At 33.8% G+C, this 25,678-nt stretch overlaps 2 protein-coding genes and 1 long non-coding RNA gene across 8 annotated transcripts; 2 read left to right on the top strand and 1 right to left on the bottom strand.

Annotated features, from left to right (window-relative positions):
• Positions 1–7,738: 7,738 nt before the first annotated feature.
• On the bottom strand, positions 7,739–8,764 carry LOC113271891 (transcription factor GTE9-like). The gene has a single exon (XM_026521814.1). It carries the CDS (start codon positions 8,762–8,764, stop codon positions 7,739–7,741), a length of 1,026 nt encoding a protein of 341 aa, XP_026377599.1.
• An 11,707-nt stretch (positions 8,765–20,471) lies between these two features.
• LOC113273479 lies at positions 20,472–22,454 on the top strand. Of its 3 annotated transcripts, XR_003322418.1 has the most exons (4): positions 20,472–20,747; positions 21,155–21,292; positions 21,605–22,030; positions 22,150–22,454. It is a non-coding gene; the product is annotated as an uncharacterized LOC113273479 (long non-coding RNA). The 3 variants fall into 3 exon arrangements; XR_003322416.1 differs by lacking the exon at positions 21,605–22,030 and having other exon boundaries at positions 22,091–22,454; XR_003322417.1 differs by having other exon boundaries at positions 21,155–22,030.
• A 1,397-nt stretch (positions 22,455–23,851) lies between these two features.
• LOC113273478 lies at positions 23,852–25,437 on the top strand. Of its 4 annotated transcripts, none has more exons than XM_026523186.1 (6): positions 23,852–24,256; positions 24,352–24,438; positions 24,519–24,545; positions 24,766–24,828; positions 24,981–25,048; positions 25,120–25,437. In XM_026523186.1, the coding sequence occupies exons 1-6, from the start codon at positions 23,915–23,917 to the stop codon at positions 25,160–25,162; spliced, it is 630 nt and encodes a 209-aa protein (XP_026378971.1). In that variant the 5' UTR covers positions 23,852–23,914; the 3' UTR covers positions 25,163–25,437. The 4 variants fall into 4 exon arrangements, with proteins under 4 accessions (XP_026378971.1, XP_026378973.1, XP_026378972.1 ...); XM_026523188.1 differs by having other exon boundaries at positions 24,977–25,048; XM_026523187.1 differs by having other exon boundaries at positions 24,522–24,545; positions 25,120–25,370.
• Positions 25,438–25,678: the final 241 nt, after the last annotated feature.

The following is a 25,678-nucleotide window of genomic DNA, read 5'->3' as shown; positions in this document are numbered from 1 at the left end:
GTTTGACGAGATTAAACCCAAATCTTCCTTATCTATTCACACGCGTGTTCTGGGCTGGAATTCCTTGTTTAACTTGGCTTGATTGGTCGAATCTTGTTGAATGAAGAAGAAAATATTCTCCCATGCAATACGTATCATCCAAAAATCTCGTGATAATCTCCCATGCATCAACTGCCCTGGTTTCGTCTACCCGACGATGTAGCCCAAATTAATCCAATCCAAAGCCCTTATCAACCTTGTTTGGGTATAATAAATCTATCACAAAGAAATCAGCATTGAATCTCTCCCTAGAATGCCCAAAAATCAACCCCTAAATTCTGTTCTTCACTGCCATATTTTCCCGCCAAAACTGTTCTTGCTATTTCCATCAATCTTTGATTATCCAACCAAATGTAACTGAAACAAATCACATTACCACCTCTGTTTAGGCCCTAGGAACAAACCCATTTGATTTCAGCACTTTAGTCTCTTCCTAACGCCTTCAAATCTTCAACCCTAATTTTGCAGCCATTTTCCCGCCAAAATTCAAAATTCAAACGAAGAAGATGACTGCCCCTTATCCAGATCCAGCGTCCCTTTAGCAATTTGGGGTATATTTAGTAATTCTTGGGGTACGATTAGTAATTGGGTTACCCCTTAGTAATTGAGGTGCCTCTTAACCAGCGATGAGAGTCCGAATAACACGCTTCCTCCGGGGTACAAAAACTACTTTTCGAGCAACTTTCTCCATAAGAGCTTATTTCACAAAAACACCTACAAACAAGTTTATTAGTGATAAAATGAGTCCCAGCTAATGTATTTATGGGTGAAAATGTGTCGCACTTTCGTGCTCATCAGTACACATACTGTGTTATATCCAGACTTTGGTAGTAAATCTAAAACACTCGATAATCGATTTGAAACATCCTTAGAAAAACGAAAATGGTAATCTTACACATACCACTAGCTTCAATTTTCAAATGATTATTTGATCAATACGAAACATCCCAATAGTTAACATCAAATGATTGTCTCACAAAGATCATGTAAGATGTTCAAGGTCACATGATAACCTTGACTTAATATTTTGTTTCCAACAAATGAATTGTTCATAACAAAAGTTGTCAAGTAGATGATAAAGCATTCTAAGATTTAAACACATATTTCGAGAATTATATTAACGAGATAAACTCGACTCAAAATTTCAAAGTCTATAAAATAAAGTCTGTATAGCTATACCACTTAGTCTCATTAGTAGATAGAATTGAATAGAATTCTGAGTGATAGATAATTTTTACAGTAAAACCTCTGTATAAGAATATACTAGGGACCACAAAAAAAATATTCTTATATGGAGGTCTACCTTGAATAGACCGAAAGAAAAACTTTTATACATGCACTTAAGAAAATACACATATATGAATTGAAAACACAAAAATGTATCAAGAAAAATATAAACTCAACTTTGAGACCTAAAATTGACCAATGAAACTATATAAGTGAAAGATAGTAATGAAAATTGACCAATGAAACTATATGAGTTTGCACTAAACTATGCAAAATAAAAAAGAAACGAATCTACTTTGAAGCCAAATGATTTTGTAAAATTGTTACAAGAAGCTCTTAATCTTAAACTTTGATGCATGACAAGACCTGTAGTATTTATATTATAATGTCAATTATTCTTATATGGAGGTAGGTTCCTTAATACGGGACATGAAAAATTTATGAGTTATTCCAATATGGAGTTTATTCTTAACTATAACTGGCTCAAACCGGAACCATAAATTTTTATTCTTATATGCAGTATTCTTTCGGAGAGGTTTTAGCGTAATCTCTACATACCTTTTGTCGTCGAAGTTCCTCCAAAGTCTTCAGTAGATCTTCTTCTTTAAATGGTGAACTTCGTGAAGTCTAATGCTCAACCACACACTTTTATCCTAATCCATTACATAGCTATAAGTAAACTAGAAATCAAGATATAGATTTGATCAACTAAATTTGACAATAAGCTTGATATAACAATCCTTGTGAGTTCTTCCGAACAACGCTCAAATAAGGGGGACCTAATTTATAAAAAAAATATTTAGGCTATAATCAATCAGCAAATCGACATAAAATCTTCCAAGAAAGAACTAAAGTGAACTTCTTCCTATTTTATTTTCGATATGATCCAAGTGATGATACCCTTGGGAAATTAATGTTATTTTGTTTGATCTACCAAATATGCTTATAACCGTTTTGCATAAATCAAGGTCCAAGATGTAAGCCTAGACATAATTCCCTCATCAAATGTAGTTCATTAAGGCTAGAAATCATATATTTTTTCAATCACTATACATCCGAAGATTGAAGTATCTCTTCCCTACAATCATTTTATTCCAACAAAAAAAAATTACGCAAAAGTTCCCTTCTTTTATATTTCTTTATCTCCAAACCCAAATCTATTCAGAACTGATCCGAGGTATTAGATTTTCCGAGTAGATTTGAGTTTTATAATTCACATTTCATATTTTCAATAAAAACTCACTTTATATGTGATTTTAGGTTCTAGGATTTATCTTCTATTTTACTATTTATATCTCATGGCTATTTCTGGTCATGTAGTTGTATTTATATTCGCTATTAGTGAGATTTTCTATAGCTTTCTGGGCTTTCATTCAAATGTGGTGTAACGATTATTAAAATTCAATCAAACAAAATCAATGGCTACTGGAGTTGGTTTTAACAATGATATTTAGTGCAAATTGTGATTTTTATGGAGGATTTTCCCTTAATGAAGAAGAAGAATTTTCCAAATGGTGGTGATCAACAATTATGTACTTTAACTATATTACAATTCTTATATTGTGGTAATTTTTTTTTTTTTTTAGTTTTATGTTGTATCTATCCGATGTACTTGAATCGGCATGTTCATGATTTCCAACTAGTATAATCTAAAAACGTGTTTCATCTTCTTTCCATCAGAAAAAATTTAAGGCTAGAAAGAATAGTTTCCAAAACAACTTAAATTTCTTGCAAAATCATTTATCAAATAATTGTTCATTTTGTCATCCATATTTAAAATTTATAAACAAGTGGTCTAAGTGATCATATCCCAAAAAACAGTTTTATCCGTAAAGCCCACTCAAATGTCTTGTTTTGTTTATCCAACTCTTTTATGTGCGGCGTCTTTATCAATCTCCACTAGAGGATAAATAGACACACAAGGATCATTTTCACCGAATATTAACATCTTAATGCAGAGGATCATTACTTGTTTTCCAAACTAGACTAAAAAAAATATTCTGTAAAATCTTGAAAAACTGTTATGATTACTTTTTATATCTTACCTATCAGAATTACATGTTCACATAAGTTATTGCGGATCACAAGAATCTGAGACGAAGAACTGTTGTGATTACTTTTTAAATCCTACCTATCAGATATAAATATCGAGATAGCCGTAGAGAACATTAAACTCAATAAATTAGAATAGTAAAATCAGAATACGCAACTACAAAGGAAAAAATTTGGACCTGGATTCACGAATCCCAAGCGATGTCTTTAATTTTTTAAACCTACTAATGGTTTTCAGAATAACTAGAAACCTAGGTTAAGAGAGAATCAACCGTGGTTTGCAAATAGGACACAGAAGTGTCGGGATTAGGTTTCCCAGCTGTTAGAGCTTCTCCTTATATAATCTTTCAAATCAGGTTTACTTATAATCAAAGCTAAGATAGCTTATTAACAAAGCCATCAATATTCACCGTTATTAGATGAAAACCTAACTTGAGATTCAAGCTATGTTTTCTTATAAAATAAGCAATCAATTTCCACACTTAGATGGTTTAGCTTGATATACACAGATAAAATATAGTTATATTCAGATATGGATGAACCGTACTTAAACGCGTATAACGAGTTGGGTTAATAACAGTTAACCGAAGTTAGTCATACAAACACTTCTAGACTCAATATCAGATAATCAACAAATTATAATAGATGATCAAATGTATCTTAATGTGTTTTTAAAGAGTTGTTTAAATGTTTAATATCTCAGGGAAATATATGTAAAATATTTGAAACATTCAGCTTGGTTTGTACGTGTACAAAATACGTATACTAGAACCAATTCATGAACGTAGTGCCATGGTTTCCAAACCGAGTTCGCATACCTTGAAAGGCATTGAAAATTCAGGAACTTTAGTTCGCAAACAGAGTTCGCAAACGAACCTGAGTTCATGAGTATAGACAATTTAGTTTGCATATGAAATATGTGAAAAAGTTGTCATAACTGCCGATTTAAGAACATTCCCGTCCTTCCGAACCTTACATAGTTTTGCCGTTCGCAACACCGTTCACAAACAAGATTTTCGGACCAAACTAGTATTTCAGAGTTCGCATACTGGGTACACATACTATGTTATATCCAGACTTTGGTAGTAAATCTAAAATTCTCGATAATCGATTTGAAACATCCTTAGAAAAACGAAAATGGTAATCTTACACATACCACTACCTTCAATTTTCAAATGATTATTTGATCAATACGAAACATCCCAATAGTTAACATCAAATGATTGTATCACAAAGATCATGTAAGATGTTCAAGGTCACATGATAACCTTGACTTAATATTTTGTTTCCAACAAATGAATTGTTCATAACCAAATTTGTCAAGTAGATGATAAAGCATTCTAAGCTTTAAACACATATTTCGATAATTATATTAATGAGATAAACTCGACTCAAAATTTCAAAGTCTATAAAATAAAGTATGTATAGCTATACCACTTAGTCTCATTAGTAGATAGAATTGAATAGACTTCTGAGTGATAGATAATTTTTACAGTAAAACCTCTGTATAAGAATATACTAGGGACCACAACAAAATATTCTTATATGGAGGTCTACCTTGAATAGACCGAAAGAAAAAATTTTATACATGCACTTAAGAAAATACACATATATGAATTGAAAACACAAAAATGTATCAAGAAAAATATAAACTCAACTTTGAGACCGAAAATTGACCAGTGAAACTGTATAAGTGAAAGATAGTAATGAAAATTGACCAATGAAACTATATGAGTTTGCACTAAAATGTGCAAAATAAAAAAGAAACGAATCTACTTTGAATCCAAATGATTTTGTAAAATGGTTACAAGAATCTCTTCATCTTAAACTTTGATGCATGACAAGACATACAGTATTTATATTATAATGTCAATTATTCTTATATGGAGGTAGGTTCCTTAAGACGGGACAGGAAAAATTTATGACTTATTCCAATATGAAGTTTATTCTTAAATATAACTGTCTCAAATCGGGACCATAAATTTTTATTCTTATATGGAGTTTATTCCTATATGGGGTGTTCTTTCGGAGAAGTTTTACCGTAATCTCTACATACCTTTTGTCGTCGAAGTTCCTCCAAAGTCTTCAGTAGTTCTTCTTCTTCAAATGGTGAACTCCGAGAAGTCTAATGCTCAACGACACACTTTTATCCTAATCCATTACATAGCTATAAGTAGACTAGAAATCAAGATATAGATTTGATCAACTAAATTTGACAATAAGCTTGAGATAACAATCCTTGTGAGTTCTTCCGAACAACGCTCAAATAAGGGGGACCTAATTTATAAAAAAATCCACAAATACCCTTTGATAACTAATATAATTACCTAACCTAAATCTAAATAAAAAGGGTCTTCCATCGTTTTTCTCCCTTTTCTTCCTCTTCTCCTCTTCTTCATCTTCTTTAGCGACGATTAATTGTCGATCCTCAAACAGTAATGATTTAAATTAGGTAATAATGGAAACCCACTATTTTTTTGTTGATTTTGATTGCAGGAATACATTAGATTTGATTAAATTTGGAATTTAGAAATTTGTTTCAGAACATAATACGGTTGGGAAATCAATATTTTCCAATTGTGAACTAATTTCATGGTTGGGAAAATAATCTAACCGTATACAATATTTTCAAAAAAAAAATCAATTTCTTTATAAGATAGGAGAAACCTAACCGTAAATTACCCTAATTTTGTTACGGTTGGATAATCCTAACCGTAAGTCATCTTGACATTGTCTACGTTGGGAAAACCTAAGCTACCCTGACTTAGTCTGCTGGGAAAATATGAACTCCCAATCTATCTTGTATTTACGGTTAGAAAACCTATTTGTAAATTCAATTTCAAAAATATAAAGAAAAATTCCAATTTTTTATTTTGGTTTTCAAAAACTAACTATAAATCAAATTATTAGTCGAATCTAATCACCAATTTTATTTAACTTAGTTAAAGCTAATCGTTAGCCCTAACAAATCGAGTGCATTCTACGCATTAACCAAATTAATATGATAAGAGGTTTTGGAGATTATTATTTGGTGACATGACCCAATTGTGTCATCTTACCCCCTTTAATTCCCGGATTTCTCTTGTAGTCATTCACGATTATACTAGTACAACCGTTGCCATGGTAGGAGGGCTGACCGAAGAAGAATCTGAAGATCGGGTTTGTCTGCGATACTTTCTCTCTGTTTAGGAAAAAGTGATACTTTAGCTCCGTTTCGGAAAAAGTGATACTTTCGTCTTGTTTCAGAAAAATTGATATTATCTCCCCGTCTCAAAAAAAGTGATACTTTTGCCCTGTTTCAGAAAAAATGATATTTTCGCTGCGTTCCAGAAAAAGTATCTCTTTTCTCGAAACAGACCGAAAGTATCACTTTTCCCTAAACAGAGCGCAAGTATCACTTTTCCCGTAACGGGACGAAAGTATCACTTTTCTTGAAATGGGGTGAAGGTTTCATTTTTCCTGAAACAAAATGTGAAAGTATCATTTTTTGAAACGAAAAATTAGTCGATACATAAACCAAAATATGGTTGCATGATGTGTTATGCATCCTTTGCAGTGGTCTGTATAATTGTTACGCATTCAATTTTAGAGAATTGTGCCTAATATCACTTTTCTTAAAACGAAGGGAGTACATCGTTTTATTAGTTGCAATGGAAAATTAGTTGATGCACAAACCAAAATATGGCTACATAAAGTATTATGTATCATTTGTGGAGGTTTGCATAGTGGATATACATTAAATTTTTTAAAATTGTGCCTAAAATGATAAATACCTCCGAATTTTTCGTAAAAACTCTGAATTTGATATTGTTGTTTGTACTCATTGCGTAGCTTTTTTTGTTACCTTTCCAACGAGATAAAATTTGTAAAATTCTAAGGAATTAATTTTTAGATATGTTATATTAAAGTTTGTTTTCTGATTATACCCCTAATAAAATAGAATACATAGGGAGTTATAGTAATTGAGATTAAAAAGAAGGATAATTGTGTCAAGTGAAAAAGACTAATCATGGACACCAAATACAATCTTTTTGTGTCATTTGATGACTTACAATTTATAAAAAAATTGCCATATAAAGATCTCTCGCTTCGCTCGGTTGGCCCAACATACCCGGTCACCTCCCAATAAAAATACTTGTATGAGAATTTCAATTTTTGGATCAAAATGGGGAAGCCCAAGTCCACATGTCTTCTTCAGTATTACTTCACAATCACAAGATTCAATCTCAAAAAACAGAGAAATCAAAAAATTGAGTTTTCTTTTTCTTTTGAAACTATTAGATAAGTACAATTAATGGGTAGTAAAATAAGAAATCGAAACTAATTCAGGGGTAAGTTGCTAGTATTAACAATTTAGGGAAAAACCTACATCGCTAATTCGTTTAGGAGAAAATCTCAAAAACCTCTAAATAAAACAAAATTAATTAGCTTTTGTTTGATTCTCCTTCATATAGTCATCGACAAGCTTCCTTAATGTGAATAATGTATCATCAGTCAGCATTTCAAGATCAACCTCGAGCTCACCATCAGCAGTGTGCCTAGTACTTTGTTTTGCTAGGAATTCAATCAGATACGACGGGAATTCTCTAATTGATTGCAAATCCCTAATCAATTTAAATTGTTCCGCGACAGTCATTTTCCTCTCATGACCTGCAGATGAGATTTTCATCTTTTTTGATGGTGGAATAGATTCATCAGCTTCGGTGTCTCTATCATCATCCGTTTCCACAGGTACTGGTAGAAATTCGTACTCGATTGCTTTCCACCTCGCTTCAAAATAAGTTACAAGTGTACCAGCCATGGTGTGGACATGATGCCCAGGTGGGTTATACGTCATAGCGTTAGAGAATGTAAGCCTCACATCATCACGAAATTTGAACGGGCATGAATACTCACCGTTAGCAATCTTACTCTTAACCGTCCCCAAATCCATTGGATGCTTGATACGCTTAAAATAATCTGGAATGTTCAACTTCACAATGTCCACTGGAGTATTGAATACAAATCCATATGGATGTTCCATCAAACGTTTCAGAATTTGTTCACATTGCTTCATTAACTCCTCAATTGAAGTGCATGCTGGGAAAACATGGTTTTTCCTGTCTGCAACTGTCTGGCGAGTCAAATTCAACAAGTGCTTGATATTCAAATAATTCGCGGCCACAATAAGATCAAGCAATGTATCTTGATCGACTTCAACAAACTCGGCATCCCATTTCTGAAGCTCTGGATCCTCAACTTTACCATCATCCCCTTTTGGAATATCACCAACATGTTTCTTGCAATATTCAAGAACTTTAGCCAAAATATTGCTTGTTACATTTTTTAATGGAATCCCGTTATCAGCACAACCGTCTTCAATCATATGCTTAATGGTTTGAGATTGAAGAGCAACAGCTTCTTCAACATCAAAAGGTACTCCATCAGAACTGCTCAAGGTTACCATCTTTGAAGTCGACATGATCAATCAAAAAACAAAAAGTTTGAAAGAAAGAAAACTAAGAGATATTGCTTTAGCAGAGAAAGAGTCGAACGTGAGAGTTCGATACCTTAGGATATATATAGACTTTATTGGAACCCAAACTTATATAAGGATTATTATTTTTGGGAACTGCAGAAGTTGCCTTCGTTTAGGAAACGTCTGCTGTATTTGTAGAAATTGACGTTTTAATCCCATTTTCGCTGGGCTTTAGACAATTTAGTCCTGTCATCTAAAGTCTAGTACTAAGAGGTCCAATTTACATAATTTGAAACGAGTTAATCCTTATACGACCGATTTAGTCCAAAACGCTTATTCTTTCATGCCAAAAATGACCCTCGTATAAAATTCACATACTCATTTGTTCAAGAATCATTTCTTCACCTCGATCCATCATTCGGCACCGCTCTGCATCACCGATGATAATTTAGGTTTTAGTTGTTAGTTTTGGTTTGCTCGATTACACCATTCAAATTGCAAGGATTTTGTCTCCATCTCTTTTTCTTCTCGGTGTAGTTTGTCTTTGAAACCATCGAAATATAAAGAGAATGCATCGATCAGTGGTATATGTACAGATCGGACATGAAGAAGGAGGTTCAAATCTTCTATATATGAGAATCTATGTCCAGTCAATTAGTTTTCAGGTTAGTGTTTGAACTTTAATTATTTTTTATCCATTTATCTCTTGTTCTAGTTTGTTTTCTTTTCGATTTTATTGGTTTCGATGTATGCTTTTTTGTTCGATCAAAAATCTCTTCAATCTTTTATCACAATTTTCAATTTCAATTGAGAAGAAAGTTGATAGTTTTTATATCTTAATGATTCATCTATTTTTTGAATTATTTCGATTTGATTTTTTGATAGGTTTTTGGTTATGATTTAATTTTTATTTTCAACTTAATTTGGTGAATAGGGATTTGGATCCTTGTATTTTGATTGAGATCCTTGATTTTTTTCAGTAGTTGTTGGTTGATTTTATATATCTAATTGTTTTTTATTTTATTTTTTCAGGTGGAACTCCAACCACAATATTTTGTGTAAATTTTTCAATGGAATTCAATTTGAAAAGAAGAGATAAGCAAAAATTTTGCACGCACTAAAGGCATCAGGAAAACAATGGAAACTCCTCTGTCTTGCTTGGTGTTCCTTCACTAAGGTACATAAAATTTCCTACCACCTTTTACTTCTTTTTCGTCTTTGAATTCAGCTTGATGAATAAAGTGTGTAATGTATAAACAAGATAGAGAACAGAGGAAACAAAGTAAAAACGTCGCCATTAATTATATTAGTAAACAGGATTCTGATGCTGTTTATGTGAACAGAAATTTAAATAGTAGGGAGATTTTAAAATAATGAGTTTGATGGAGTGGGTAAATTAAGATGAGCACTATTTATAAAGGATTTGTTATAATTATTTTGGAGTGGGAGTGGGTTCTGGTTGCTTAATCTTAGAAATTACTACTAAAGTACGAAGGGGAACAAAATTATGGATACTTCTTAGTAAACTCATGGGGAATGCAGTGACACTGGCAGATGATGATTATGGATATTGCATGGTCTGTTGTTTACATAGGACATCATCTGTTGTTTACTACTTTGAAGCATTGCCAAATATTTGTTTTTTTTTGCTTTAAGTAGGGTCAAGTTAGGGTCCTTACGAGACATGATATAGCGCATGCCAAACATTTGTTATAATCAAACTGAGATAGCTTGATAATTATATGGTGAAAAACGGGAATCTTAATCCATAATTAATAGGAGCAAGTTAATTAGCATTTCCGGAACTAACACCATTCTATGGCTCAGTTTAATATCAAATGATCAAAATGACTAACCACTGCCATTTTGATGGGAAACATCTTAAGTAGGAAATTAACACGATGGAACTATTATACGTACATATCAAGTACATATCACAGATGTATTTAGACGGGGATAATAAGTTTGTATGATTTCAGTTTTCAGTTCAGCTGCAGTGCTACTGCTTGCAACTAAGATGGCTTAGAAGTTAGAAGTTATTGGGTTGGAGGTAGTCATACCGAGATTTAATATGAACAAGGTTTGAAGCTTTGTGACCCTTTTAATAGTACTAAAATACTAAGCTATATTTTCAAAATACAAATGATGCATCCAAATTTGAGGTATAGTTGGTTCTTTAATACAATCATTTGTTTCTTGCATTATTTCAGTTTTTAGAATTGTGAATTTTGTTGATATTATTATTCTCCTTTTGAGTATGAAATGCATGTGAAATCTAAGTAAATGGAATTTTCATGGAAAATAGAACAATACTAAAACTCTTAGCGGCTAGCCTGTGCAAGAGTACTTTTATGGGTGGATGTTGTCTCTTTATTGTAAATTTGTGCAGTAATTGTTATAATTGGTTCCTTGCGACAATTGATCAGCTCCTATTTAGTACTTTTATGGGTGGATGTTGTCTCTTTATTGTAAATTTGTGCAGTAATTGTTATAATTGGTTCCTTGCGACAATTGATCAGCTCCTATTTAGTACTGTTTAATGTATCTTCTTCTTCTTTTTTCTTTCTTAATAATCGTTTATTATGTTTTGATACTACTCCTTTTAATAGTACTAAATGCTATTCCAATTTAGTACATATTTTTGTATTTGTTCTACAAGGTGTATTTTCGTGTACACTTATTAAATTGTTAATGTGTTGTTCTTCTTTTTTCTTATTTGTTAGATTTCGTATTTGTATTATTACCTGTTTTCTTTAATTGTAAGTGCCAGAGATAGAGAACGACATGCACAACCTTCTCATGTTTTGAAGCACTAAAAAAAATAGACTTGCCGGTGAGCTTGCAGTTACTACAATATAGGTGTATTTTTTTTGTACACCAGTTATACGCGGTGTACATAAAAGTGCATTGTTTTTTTTATCCTTGTTGTACGAGATGTATATGCTAGTACACCACTTATATGACTTCTTGTATATGCCATTTCGACTATTTTCAGTTATACATATGAAAAACTTGGCCTTCCTCGTGATGAAATGGGTATCATAAAGATCTTTATGACTTCTTGTAGATATATTACCTCATGTTATTGTTTGCTTGCATTAGTGAGTTGTGATAAATAAGAGTATATTCATTTATTCCTTCTTTTTTTTCTTTCAGAAATGGCCGAGAACAAACGTCATGACTACTCACCCGGATTGTGGGAATTATTTTTTGGGTTCCACAATTCGAAGCCCAGACTCAAGATGGAGCATTTAAAAGGTATTAATTAAGGATTTACACTCTTTGTTACCACTTCAGTTCACGTGGTAAGAGGACCTAACTAATCTCATCTTTGTTACCAGTTCAGTTCGCGTTCAAAAATTGTGTTTTTCATTTGTTCTCCTGAAATATTAGTAATTGTTGAATGATAAAAAATCGTATTTGAGCACAAATGGTTTATAGGAAACTATGCTCGGTATGAGACTTGAGCATAACATTGCCAATCCGGTTCATGCAATTTATGTTACATAGGTTTTTTTTTATTTTATTTTTTGCCCTAACATTATTTATGTGTTGGTTATCCTTTAATTATGTACTCCATCCGTTCCACTTTAGATGACATTCTAGGATTTTTCACGTACATTAAGAAATGGAGAGAGATATTAAGATTTTCCAACTATACCCATAAGAAAAGTCTTCAAACATTAATTGTTATTAGTGCATTTTAAAATAAACTTATAGTTCTAAGACAAGGTGTTAGGATATTATTGGTATTTTTGTGGGAATATATGAAAATTTTCACTAACATTGACAAACATGCTTGAGATAACAACGCATGCGAGGTCGACCGAGCTATGCTCTAACAGTATCAATCGTTTAGGCTTACGAAATTGTACGATGCAATTGCAGTACTTTAATGTTTATGTTGTTTCAATTGCTTCCGGTTGAGGTGAATAATTATGCAAGTTGATTTATTTTGGTTTGTATGAATTATTTATGGGTTGACAAAAAAATTGTTGACGGGATGAGTTGTTTTGTCCAATTTGATTCCGGATAAGATAAACTAAGTTAATTTTGATCTTAGTTAGACTTATCAAAGTGGAGGTTTCGGTTATTCAAGTATAATCGAATGCCTAAGCAAGGAAATACTAGTTAACTAACCTAGTATTTGGCTTGTTTAAAATTTAAAGGTCTAAGTTATATGGATAATTGGAACCTGATGAGAAAAATAGAGTTTATCTTTATTTTGGTTTTATAGAATGAAGCGGTTGTATTTATACAATCGGTTTAGCAAAGGAACTAATGTGATTAGTTGATTTTTGGTTTGCTAAACTAGTTGGGAAAATTGCTTCGGGCAATTGTTTCCATGATAACATATCAAAACATAATTACTTTGTAGTTTCGGTTTTGATATTGGTTATTAAAAATGGTGTGTGGAACCCTCGTGCTTGACTCAACAGGTTGCAAGTCTATTTTGAGATTTGTAAGATCCTTTTCGTGTTGTCTTTTATTTTTTCGTTTCTTTGTCAATTTGTGAAAAAAAGGGGGAGAAATATATGGAGTAAACAAGTGATGCTGGTGTCAATTTATATTGATTGGTGTCACTAGGGAAGAGGACAATGGTGCTTGAACGTTTATCTAACGAATGAGGAAAGCACAGATTAAGGGGGAGTAATATATCATATGATTTGGTATAACAAAGACGTGAGGACTGCAAATCTACTTATCTCACCTTTAGGGGGAGTGTTATTATAATGTCAACAGATGTTGGATTTTTAATGATTGAATTATCCAGGTTATGTGTTGTTGAATTCGGGAATCAAGCGTATGTGTAATGAATTCTTGTCATTTTTTTATCCATATGATTGTAAGAGTTTTTCCACTAAAATTGACAAAGGGGGAGATTGTTAGAGCATAACTCGGTTGAACCCACCAAGCGTTGGTATGTCAAGTTTGATTGTCATATTTTAGTGAACCAAAACTCATTTAAGAGTCGCTTGATTAAATGTTCTAGAGTCAACTTCGTATAGGTTAGCTTGAAAGTATTAGGATATGAGACATTACAATTATTGCGAAGACTTGAAGGAGTGAAGAAGTACGGAGATATAACCATAACATCATCCTTCCACTTGAGGTTAGTGATATTTGACTTGAACTATTTCATTCCCTAACGTATCTTTCAAGTCGTGCATACTGAAAACAAAACTGTGAAACATGAACACTCTAAATAGACATAGTGTTAAAGGAATTCAATACGAGGTTTATTGCTTAACCATTACACTTTGTAGATAAGACATCAACATAATCGTATGAATGCTATTTTGATTATGTATGGGTATGAGGTGAGGATTTCATCCTAGGAAACAATGTTGTTAAATGTGTTTTAAGGAAGTAAGTTCATGGACTTTGTTTGTGAACCGGAAAGGAAACCGCCAGGCGTTATTGGGGATGTTCTTCATTGCATATTTTATGAACGAAATGACCAATATGTGTGATTAGTATAATCGCTCATGACTTGTTTGTGTTCTTGGTAAAAATATTCACATGAGGCCTGACTTTTGTATTGGTATGACTTTTATTAGTGAAACCGATCTTAAGTAATCACCTGATGATATAATCGAGTTTGTGTATTTTGTAAGAGCTAACACTGGGTAAAGGGGAACCGATCCTAGTAAGAGGTGCAACACATCACAAAGGGGAATCGATCCTTGTATGGGGTGCAACAAGTTTTACAGAAGAAAGGGGAACCGATCTTATGGACATGTGCAACACGTTTTTAGGCAAAGGGGAACCGATCCTATGGACATGTGCAACACATATGAGTTAGATACCATATATATGTGGGAAACCGATCCTAGTACTTAGTCAACCGAAAGCTAGTGTGACTATACACAGTACTCACATGGAGGTAGAACCGAAACTTGTTTTGGTAGAACCGTCAAACCCATGATTTGTGATTGAGAAGTTCTTAATCAATCGCATATCTCTTGAAAGTCAGATGAACCAATTCTAAACTTGTTTGGAAGTGTGGTAAATCGGTTTCAAGTGAGTAAGTATGAAAGAGGACTTACAAAGAAAGGATGTCGACACACTTTGAACACATGCAGTAATGCGTATATTTTTTTTTATTGTTCAAAGATATTCCTTAGCGGCTAAGAAGGAAATAAATCCCAGGATCGAAATTAAATAAGTTAAGAATCTTTTAATTAAAGTTTTTAATTATATATGGAAAATAAGAATTAGTAAGGTGCATTTGCTAGTTAAAGATTTTCCAAGGATATTTTCAATCATTATTTTGGACAGAACATTCTGAGGAATTATGAAAACCGAGTATGGAAGTTATTATAGAATATCTTGAGAATATTTTCGATTTTGGAAATTCCTTGGTGTCTAAACTTCCTTGTATATAAATACTTGAAGTTTTCCTTTCTAGCAAACTAATCCTTCGTGACAGTAAACTTCCTCTGTTGTATTGTTACTGGTGAAGCCGCCTATTCGGAGAGGAGAGTAACCTAATTAGTCGAAATCTCTTACGGCCGCTCAGTTTAAAGTCTTCTTTGGGATTGAGAAGCTCTAGCGCATACCATTGGAGGGAAACTAGATAATTGCGGTTTATCTTTTGTTTTCATATTGATTTGATTGACTAACGGTGGTTGAACTTTGATTGCACCTAGTTTGTTTATGCTTGAGAAAATTCTCTTCTGATATAAGATTCACTCAAACTAGTTCAAGGTTTTGACAGGGATCTTTAGACTGTTGTTAGTGCTAAAGAAGATCTTGTGATAATCCATAGTTAACAGACTCCGTTCTTTGTGTGATTGATCAAAAGATATTCAAGTAGTTGTGTGCAGGTGTTTATGAAGATCTAAGAAAATTTGAAGACAAAGAAGAGATAGAAGATTTCTGACTTGGTTATATAAATCTTTGGTGTGCACAATACTTGTTTCGGTAAAAGAGGTTCCAACTATAGACGATCTATCCTTATGGTATTTTGATAGAATAGTTGTGTAGATAGGCATCAATACGTTTCCTTGGGATTAAAGGTATTGATTGCAAAATCTTAACGATTAACTTTTGGTAATTGAACATAAGATAGATCTTGGAACTTGGTAAATGAGTTTATGTTAAGATAAACAGAAGAGCCTTTGTCCAACTCATATCACTTGGTTGAAGAGAGTTGATACCAAATATATTTGTTGTTCCTTTACTGTTTGGATTACGAACCAAAGGAATTGGTCCAAGTACGTGACTTGTTTACAGGTCGGAGGCGTGGGAATACATACGGAACTAGAACTATATGTTTAGTTGCTTGGTCTCAACTATACGAAGTTGGTTTATTTTTTATAGCGGCTTAATCCTGAGAGTATTCAATTATGGACAAGGTCCCGGGGTTTTTCTGCATTTGCGGTTTTCCTCGTTAACAAAATCTTGCTGTGTTATTTACTTTATATTTCCGCATTATAATTGTTTTATTATAATTAAAGTAAATTACACAAACGTTAATTCCTATTTACTTGATAAGCAATCTTATTGTGTTTGGTTAAGTCCGAACCTTTGTATCAAGTAAACATACTTCGTTGTTGTATTGTCTCGATCTCGTATCCATAGACGATCACACGAAGTGTGAACCGATTTGTTGTATTGTCTCGACTCAGTCCATAGGCAATCACTTTCGGAAAAAGAACTTATAGGAAGAAAAAGTTTTAGCTTGAGGTATATTTGGGTACCCTCGTCTTTTCAATGTTGTTGGTGGTACTTTGTTGAGGAAATCTGAATGTGCTCTGCAAATGAGAAAATCTGAATGTGTTCCATTTTAATCACAATTTCTCTTCGTTTTTACCCGGCATTGGGATTTAAATGAAGCTGATTAAGTTAATTTTCATCACTGTTTCTTCTTCTTGGCCTTCTCCAATCTTTAAATCTTATCCAATCAGATGTTAAATTTGCGGAAATTCAATCTGATTAAACGAGGAATTCGAAGATTCTACTAATTCTCTGTAAGTTATACTGTGGATTTCACACTAATTCTTCTCATTTTCTACTTGGATTCAGCTGGATTCTTAGCTTTATGAATGTCTAGCTTTGAGATAAATATTGTTTCTCTGTGTGACTGAATCTGCAGAGCTACCTGTATGGTAGACAAGCATATGGATCTTGGAATTTCAAATTCTAGAGATTTGGTGGAAGGCGGATTTTGGAAGCAGCTGTATCTCAAGGTAAATTTCTTGTTTCGATTCCGTGTATAATTACGATGATGTAAGCCAACCGAAGTTGCAATGTTAATTTGGTATTTGCTATTGATGTGACACACACAGGCACGCGGGGTAACTGAATGCTAGTGTTTCACACTGTACTGGTGAAGTAGTGTGTGTGTGTTTAATTTTTTGTTCAATGAATTATGGTGCGATATGTTTAGATAACAACGACGACGACATTATTGACCTTGGTCTAGAAAGTAAGCTCCCACAAATATTTGAGAGTTTTACAGCAGAATAAATTGTATTGTTAAGTTAGTTGGTTTAGGGAAGGCCGTCCTAGAGAATTTTATGTTGAGTAGTTCGAGTACTTGTCAGTCGATGACTCTTGTAATCTATGCACTTTAATAGTAAAAACAAAAGGCACTGGTAGAAGTTTCTATTGTGAGATTGATTTATTTGTGCTAATGTGAAACCGAAGATACCAAGTCATGAATGAAAAAAACTAGGTTTGGAGAGATGCTGTGAGCATTACGTTCACGCGTAACTTCTATACCAAGGTAATATATTGACTATATCAAAGAAAATGAGGAACACTTTAAGATTACTTCTTTGTATTATAGGGAATGACACATAATTCTTCTTACTAGATTTTCACTCGCTCCCACTCTCTATCTATCTTTCAGGCTCTGTCTACCACCAGCGGAATCTCGGATACATACATTAGCCACCTAGTTAAAGATGGCAACAAATTACCATTGACAATAGCACATTGGACTCAGATGCCAGCCGTGTTTGTTCTGAACGCTATACTGGAAGTCAAGGTAAACCGAAATTTGTAAAGATTGTTTAGCTTCCGAGTGTTATAGAATTATTACGAAGTCAAGGTAAACCGAAATTTGTAAAGGTTGTTTAGCATCTGAGTGTTCCAGAATTATTACGAAGTCAAGGTAAACCGAAATTTGTAAAGATTGTTTAGCATCTGAGTGTTCCAGAATTATTACTTGATTGTTATATTTTTTGTTGTCAGAAATTATTTGATTACCCAGATGATCTAAATGATTGGTTTAGAGCTAAGTTGAATGATAAGTGGAGGAATCACAAACATTTAGTAAAAAAAGAAGGATTCCGTAAGTACACAACTCAGGAAAAACGTCTTGCTCATCGAACCAAGTATGTTGTTGAGAGCCAGTTGGAACCATTGGTTAGGTACCGGAAAAATCCTCACCTAGAGGTAAGCTTTGGAATAGTTAAGCATTTTGGAAAGCTTGTATGTGTGATACTGCAGGGGGTGATTCAGAAAATTCTATGTTTATCTAAAAAATGATGAGCTTCAAAAGCTGAAAACTATGGCAGTAAAAGCACTGTTGATTCCGTCGTTCGTTGAGTTTCCTTTCAAAGCTAGATTTCTATGGAAACACTTAGTGTGTTCTACGACGTAAGTCAGCTATTAATTTTACATATTCCACGTATATTTATCCCCTCTTAATGAATAAACTGGACACCAATACTACTAGCTTGTTTGGATAAACTGTTCTCCTAGTAAACTTCTGAAGTGTGATCTTGGAAGAGTTTTATTTGTATCGTATATCTTAAACTCGGATCAGTTTGAGTAGTTTATATATATATATATGCTGACTATTTATTTTTCCGCTTTTCAGGTGCTGCTGCAATAGAAGTTTGGGCTGGCTCCCTGCATCAGGATCGACTACGTAACAATTTCACGAAGTTGGTATGTTAAATCAGTCATAATTCAGCTCCGCTACTTCGAGATTATCTTCAAGCCCTACGCTGTATTAGTTCATCTCATTTAATTTTGCAAGTTGGATGAAGTATTCAAATGTATTTCTATCTTTGATCTCCTGTAGAGAGTATACTTTGTATATGTAATCCATGTTGGAAGAGATAATATTGGATTTGTCTTCGGATTCAACAGAGCAGGTGCACATTTTTGTAATACCGGAATTTTGAAATGAAAAAATTATCTTTTTTTTTTATTTCTCAAAAATGATTTTGCAACATATATACGAGTTGCTTTAATTAGTTTATCCGCTGCTCAAATTGCAAAATAAATCGTTGCTAAGCCGGTTGAGCAACGTCTATATACGTTGCACAAATTAATTTGTGCAATTTATTTTGGCGTTGCACATAATTTGCTACTCCATATTACCAACTTATATAATCGTCGGTTAATTTAATTGTAACGCTTAACTCCGTTAGAAATCGGCTGTTTTGGTGGAGTGCTCGCTTAGGTCCATAAGATGGTACGACATTCGGGACTGCACCAGGTTATGGAAATTTACTGTCCTCTTTCACTTAGATGTCCCGCACACCTTCTTGTACATCTTCTAGAGCAATGTAATGGTCTTGCATCTTTCGCACCTCCTTCAGGGTCCGTGGCTTTTCATTTATATTGCTTCTTAGATAGGTTTTTTTTTCTTTTTTTATGTGCATTCTCGAACCTTTTAAGTTGCCGATATGTATAAATCTGACTGGTCTAAGAATTTAACTAACTAATATTTTTCCCTCAAATATACCAAATTTGAGTTACTTTAGATAAACATGACATATAGGCTTTTTCACATCCTCTAAGATATCCGCTGAAACTAGAAAATCTTGTAAGGGATGTGAATATAACTACGTTCGACATAATCCTTATATTCCCTCCTGACAGTCATGTTATCATATTTTGAAGGTTATTATTGGGACGTCACATTCCATTAGAGGGGCGTCACCTAATAGGATAAAAACGGGTTTTCCATAAGTAATATCAAAAACCCTTATCTCAAATAATTTTGTAATGACTAAACAACACCTATTTAGTTAATTTTAATTTAATTTAATTAGATAAAAAATTAAATTAATGAATTTTGTTGTATACTTGGTGAATTCTGGGACAAAGTTTTTGTGGAAAGAAAAACTGGCCGTAAAATAAACTTCTACGGTTGGAAATAATCCAAATCTAGACGTAAAATCACTTCTACGATTGGAAATAAACCAAACCTGAACGTAAAATCACTTCTATGGTTGGAATTAAAAGAAAACTGGACATAAAATCAGATTCTACGGTTGGAATTAAAAGGAACCTGGACGTAAAATGAGCTTCTACGGTTGGAACTAATTCAAACCTGGACGTAAAACTACATGCAAATAAAATTCTACAGTTGGAATTAATCCAAACCTGGACGTAAAATCACTTCTACGGTTAGAAATAATCCAAACCTGGACGTCAAATCACTTTTACGGTTGGAATTAAAAAAAACCTGAACGTAAAATGAGCTTCTACGGTTGGAACTAATCCAAACCTGGACGTAAACTTACATGCAAATTAAAATTCTACGGTTGGAACTAATCTATAATATATTCCACCGTGGCACATGAAAATCCAAAACTGCCCTTCCGTGTTTTTAACACTGCGGCGTACTTTTTCGTTAATATCTTTCAATACAGGGGCAAGTAGTTGTTCTTCTTTATTTCTCCTTCCAAATCTCTTCCCATTCTCGATTGTGCTCCTCCATGAACAAACAACTCTGAATTACTGATCCCATGAAAACCAACACAAATGTAACCCTGTATTTTTTATTACTACAATCTCAATCGATGCAAACATAGCTCTAAGTTTCTGCAAAAGTTTTGGAAATTGGGAATTTTTGCGACGAAGAACTTGGAATTGAAAATCTCAAAGAGAAATTGAGAGATCTGATGGGGTATAGCAGGATATACTCTACTTCTTCGAAATTTCAATTTCTCCAAAAAAATTTCTCCTAATCCTATCACTCTCTTCCAATCTAACTAAGGTAATGAACTGAACCTTCTCTTATGCAACTTCTTCTTCATGTTAATCATGATCAGATCCGTGTTTGGTTTGCATTACAATAATAATTTGATTTGCTGCCATATTTGGTTGGATGGACATCAGTAGATATGTAACTTAAAAACTGAATCCTTCAATTCTACCTGTTTGTAAATATGCTTGATAGAAACGGTGTTCAACTGCTAAATTTGTTGTGGTTTCTTGCTAACTTCATTCTCAGTCATAAGTGTGTGAATCTTAATTGCTAGAAGAATTGCATGTGAACAAAATGCATTGGGGTACTTGAGTTTGATTGTAACTTAAAAACGATGTTCAACTGCTAAACGCATTGTTCAAATATTTGCTACTTGTCCCGGTTGAATTTGATAGTAGTGATATGTATAAATGCAGAAACTTCTGTCACCAGCAACACCCTCCTCCACCGCTGCCATTACCACCAGCAACGTCATTGCCACTAATTTCATAACCAGCTAATCAAATTAAGGCATCTACAAGAAGAATCAAACGAAGTAACATAAGAAATTTTGGGTATGAGTTTCATATTTTTTATGGTTTTATTGTTTTAGTTTTAATCATTTCAGTTATTCATTCATTTTCAAGGTTAGGTGTGAGTTCCAGATTTTTTATGATTTTGATAATTTTATTTGAGTTTTGGATATGAAATCACAAAATTAAATCCCCTAATTTTCTGTTTGGGGTTTACTGTTCCAATTATTTGCCATGCTTCTAATTGTTTGTTGAAATGCCTGATAAAAAATGATCTTCAGCTTTGCTTTGGTTCTTAAAGAAGCCATGTGGTTTTATAAAAAGTAATATCTGACTTTCGGTTGCGCATCATAGGTATTGAACCAAGAGTCTACAGTATTGGAGCTTTAACATGGTTTAGGAGTCCTGACGAGGGTTACATGACATTCTTATTGAATTTATTAATCTCAGCTTGCAAATTATTATCACTAAAAAGTAAAGGGAAATTGACATTTTTTTTTTGTATCTAAATTTGGTTGTTTTTCTATCCATTTTCTTTCAAGAAGTATTGAGCCATTTTGAATTTAGAGTACTAAGTTTTGGAATTTCAGACATGGGATTCCGGGTACAGCTCTATCTGCCGATAAAAGCTTTGTCAGTATGTTTAAATCGTAACTCACTCTCGACCACTCTCACAAACACACCCTGTCATAGTGTTGTTTACTTAATTCTTCAAAATCGGTTTAATCCAAATATGTGTCTCTCTTGGACTCCAGACTCCAACAACCATTGCTTGGACTGGTAAGTATTTGATTTGTATTGGAGTTTAAAGAAATTGATTGTTAAATATTGGTGTTTCAGTTGTTTTGATGATTCTGCAAGGGGGTTCACATACTAACCAGTTGTTGTGTTAGCAATAGTGATCATGTTGGAGAATAGCAGTGTGAACACAATATAAGCTGCACCGACCGGACATATGCATCCTGCATACTTGCACCACATCTCTCTTAACCTTTTGTTTCCCGTATAACTGTAATCGCCTTGCTATTCTTTTATGCTTGATAATTTCGGGGTACTTGCATCCCCCTGTTTGAAGTTTAAAGCCACTAGAATGATTGAATTGATAGCCTGTACAGTATTTTGATAAGATCAAGCCCAGTATCGATTTGTTTATCGGTTTTTGTTGTCAATTAGTATTCTCTACTGCTTATGCCAATGCACTGTGTTACGTGGCTCATTTGGTTGTAAAATTGATGTTCTTTTCAAGTTAAATGCAGCATTTGGAATTGGCGGGATTATTCTATTCGTTATCAGGTTTCAGAAAACATTGTCTCTGCATTGGTTTTCAACGCAGTGTTCATTCACAGTTTTATATCATACCAACCGATCAGTCATTTGTATTTCAATGTTACTTGATCGCATTGAAATAAATGGTCACGAATAATTTCAGGCACATGTATGTGCAGTAATTGTAGCATTTCCATTATATTTCAAAAATATGTCGATGTAGTATGAACAAGTAACCAGAACCTTAGCACCAGTTCCCCTTCCGCCCCGTGCCTTTGTGGCACGCGCAAACCACTAGTAAGAAATACAATGGAACCCGTCGGAGATGCTCTTACTCGAGGGTTTCGAACAATGTATTTTGTCTAGCCTTAGAACAGCCCTTATCAATCTACATTAGTTAAGGTAATCATCTTGCATGCCTTAAATTTTTTTATTATGCCTCAAAACAGTTTTCTTTTGTTTACCTGCACACCTTTCTAGTTATGTTATGAGTTTCCCATAATTTAACATATTGCATCGTTTTATTGACTTTTAAGAGCACCAAAGAAACTAAAAAACATCAATTGGATTATCATCAATCTAATCCGTCTATCCTTACGTCCATTGATTGCAAATCCGTAAAATGCCGAATTGGATGCGGATGACAAATTTGAAATCAGTAATGAATTGGATTGAACATGATGAGATGAAAACCGATATATAGCGGCCCATGCTCACCCCTTAAATATTACACGGAGGGCGGAGGCCCAATGTTATTCTCGACCATATCTTGACTAGGGGTGAGCGTGGGCCGGTATGGACCGGTTTTCACCTTATCCGCATCCAATCCATTGCACTACGAATTTCAAATTTGGCACCCATATCCAATCAATATCCAACGGATTTGCATCTAATGGATGCACGGATGAACGGATTGGATGTGGATAATCCAATGGGTTTTAGTTAAAATTTATATTAAAGAAAATAAAGCTAACACAAATGACTCCTTATAAAACCTACATATCCTATCAATTAACTATGACACAGTTGCCTTTTTGGAGGAGACAAAAAGCGGTCGGGATGGAGTGTGGAAAAGACAATAAGTGGTCGTGATGCTTTAATCCAACAAGAGAAAATCTGCAACGTCGGTTAACTAAAATGGATAGCTATCTACCGTCCATTGAGCTCTGTTGGTTTGTATCCATTAGGATTTTATTTTAATAAACGGTTAACTAAACGGATGCAACCCACTATCATCTTCAGTTGCCGAAACCAATTCATAACTTACTCAACTTACGTGATTCTGTCTTATAAATTCCAAACTGCTATACCATTTTTCTCATGTCTCCGTTTTCCATCGATGTGTTTCTCATTCAGTCTGTAGTGATCCAAACTGATACAAACTGATTTCTAGCAGATATGTATGCGGTGAAATATACGCACAACTATGTCTATCGAAGACGTGATCGCACGAAAGTGGTGTTAAGGTCTGTGTCCACCGATTCGTCAACCATAGGGATGCTTAAATTTATGCACAACTACATATACAGGAGCCATAAGCGCACCAAAATCGTGCTAAATAGAGTGTCCGGAAGCGAAGCCACCAAGTCAATTAGTACGATTGCATTTGCCAGAAAGCTGATGCAGTTGAACAAAGAAGAGGACCAGATTCGGAAATGGGACGCAGCCCTGCAAATTGAAAACCTTAGAGCAGAGAAGTTATCCAGTAAAGAGGACATCTGTGTTGATAAGAAACTGGAGGTAAATTTATTAAACTTCTAAATTGATTTGTCAGTAATCGGTGTGCTTATTTCTTGCTTACTTATTTCGGTCAGTCTTTATGGCATGCTTATCAGTCTAACAACAATAAGGTACGATGGATGTCCGGAAAACGTGGTTTCTTCTTGGACAACAATTATCCATGTCTATCCATATATGGGGAGGTATGTTAAAATTGATTGATTAAGTTTTAAGGCTTAAATGGGTTTTGTACTTTTGTTTCTGACGATTTCTTTTTTAATAGCAGATGGACATGGACTTGGACTACACGGTAAAAATTCTCATAGTTTACAGTAATTTTTGAATGATTAAACTCACATCTCATGCGAATGTAAATTTGAAATGCAGATTAAGTATTTATGTAGAAATGGTGTGCTGATCGACTTCCATGATATGAACGTTTATCTCTTTCATGTTTGATATATGTTTATTAAAATTTTCTATCATATTACAAGCCTTTCTGAGAACTGCAATTTCTATGATGATGACAGCCCATTGAGGACGAGCAGATCATTAATGAGGAAGGGGAAATAAAATATGTTGTGACTTCGGAGGTAGAAACCACGTTACACATACTTCTATCGCCTACTTTCTAATACACTTCTATCGCCTGCTTTACACTTTTATCGCCTATTTTACACTTCTGTTTGGATTTTACACTTCTATCGCCTACTTTCTAATACAAATTATCCATGTTTGTAGAAAGATCGGCAAGTGGGAGACCGGGTATATCTTCGTTTGCATTACGGGAGTGAATGGAAATAAAAGCCCAAGGTAAAATATTAAGTTTGTGGCTAAAAAATTATTTATGAAATGAATAGAACTTATGAATCACTTATTATCAGATTGTTGTACATGCTCCTCATTGGCGACACATGTTTCTCATAAACACTTTTACATTCTCAAACGCGGTGAAGAAAATGTACCCTAAAAATGGATAAATAGCAGCTGCGACAATTGCGAGGTGTTTAGATTCTTTGCAGAGCTCTATGCACTGTACTGCGACAACATTGTATTATGTATTTTAAATGTTCTTCAAAAATTAGATCTGTGTATTTTTTATGTTTTATGTGAAAGTTTGGAGATGTATGCACTATATGGTCTTATGTATTTTGAATGTTCATCAAGAAAAAGATCTATGTATTTTCAATGTTTATATAAAAGTTTAGATTATCTATGTAAACGGAGGGCACCTTTCTTAGTCTAATGTTACTTAGTGTTTAACTGACATGGCTCAAATAAAATTTCCCTTTAATTATTCAACTCATTATTTTGAGAACTATTTGGTTTGGTAACATTAGCTTTAAAAGAACAGGAAATAATGACGTAATATGGGTGTGCTTAGTCTAATGTTACTTACTGCTTAACTCACATGGCTCAAATCAAATTACCATTTAAGTATTC

Source organism: Papaver somniferum, chromosome 4 (genome assembly GCF_003573695.1).
Source record: "Papaver somniferum cultivar HN1 chromosome 4, ASM357369v1, whole genome shotgun sequence".
Classification (NCBI taxonomy): Eukaryota; Viridiplantae; Streptophyta; class Magnoliopsida; order Ranunculales; family Papaveraceae; genus Papaver; species Papaver somniferum.
This window is presented reverse-complemented; position numbering and strand designations above follow the sequence as displayed.

Bases quoted from the DNA above. Each gene is read 5' to 3' on its own strand.
- LOC113273478 (XM_026523186.1), top strand. From the start codon at position 23,915: ATGTATGCGGTGAAATATACGCACAACTATGTCTATCGAAGACGTGAT. The intron at 24,257-24,351 runs GTAAATTTATTA...CATGCTTATCAG, and splicing joins GTGTTGATAAGAAACTGGAG to TCTAACAACAATAAGGTACG. The intron at 24,439-24,518 runs GTATGTTAAAAT...CTTTTTTAATAG, and splicing joins GTCTATCCATATATGGGGAG to CAGATGGACATGGACTTGGA.
- LOC113271891 (XM_026521814.1), bottom strand. From the start codon at position 8,764: ATGGTAACCTTGAGCAGTTCTGATGGAGTACCTTTTGATGTTGAAGAA.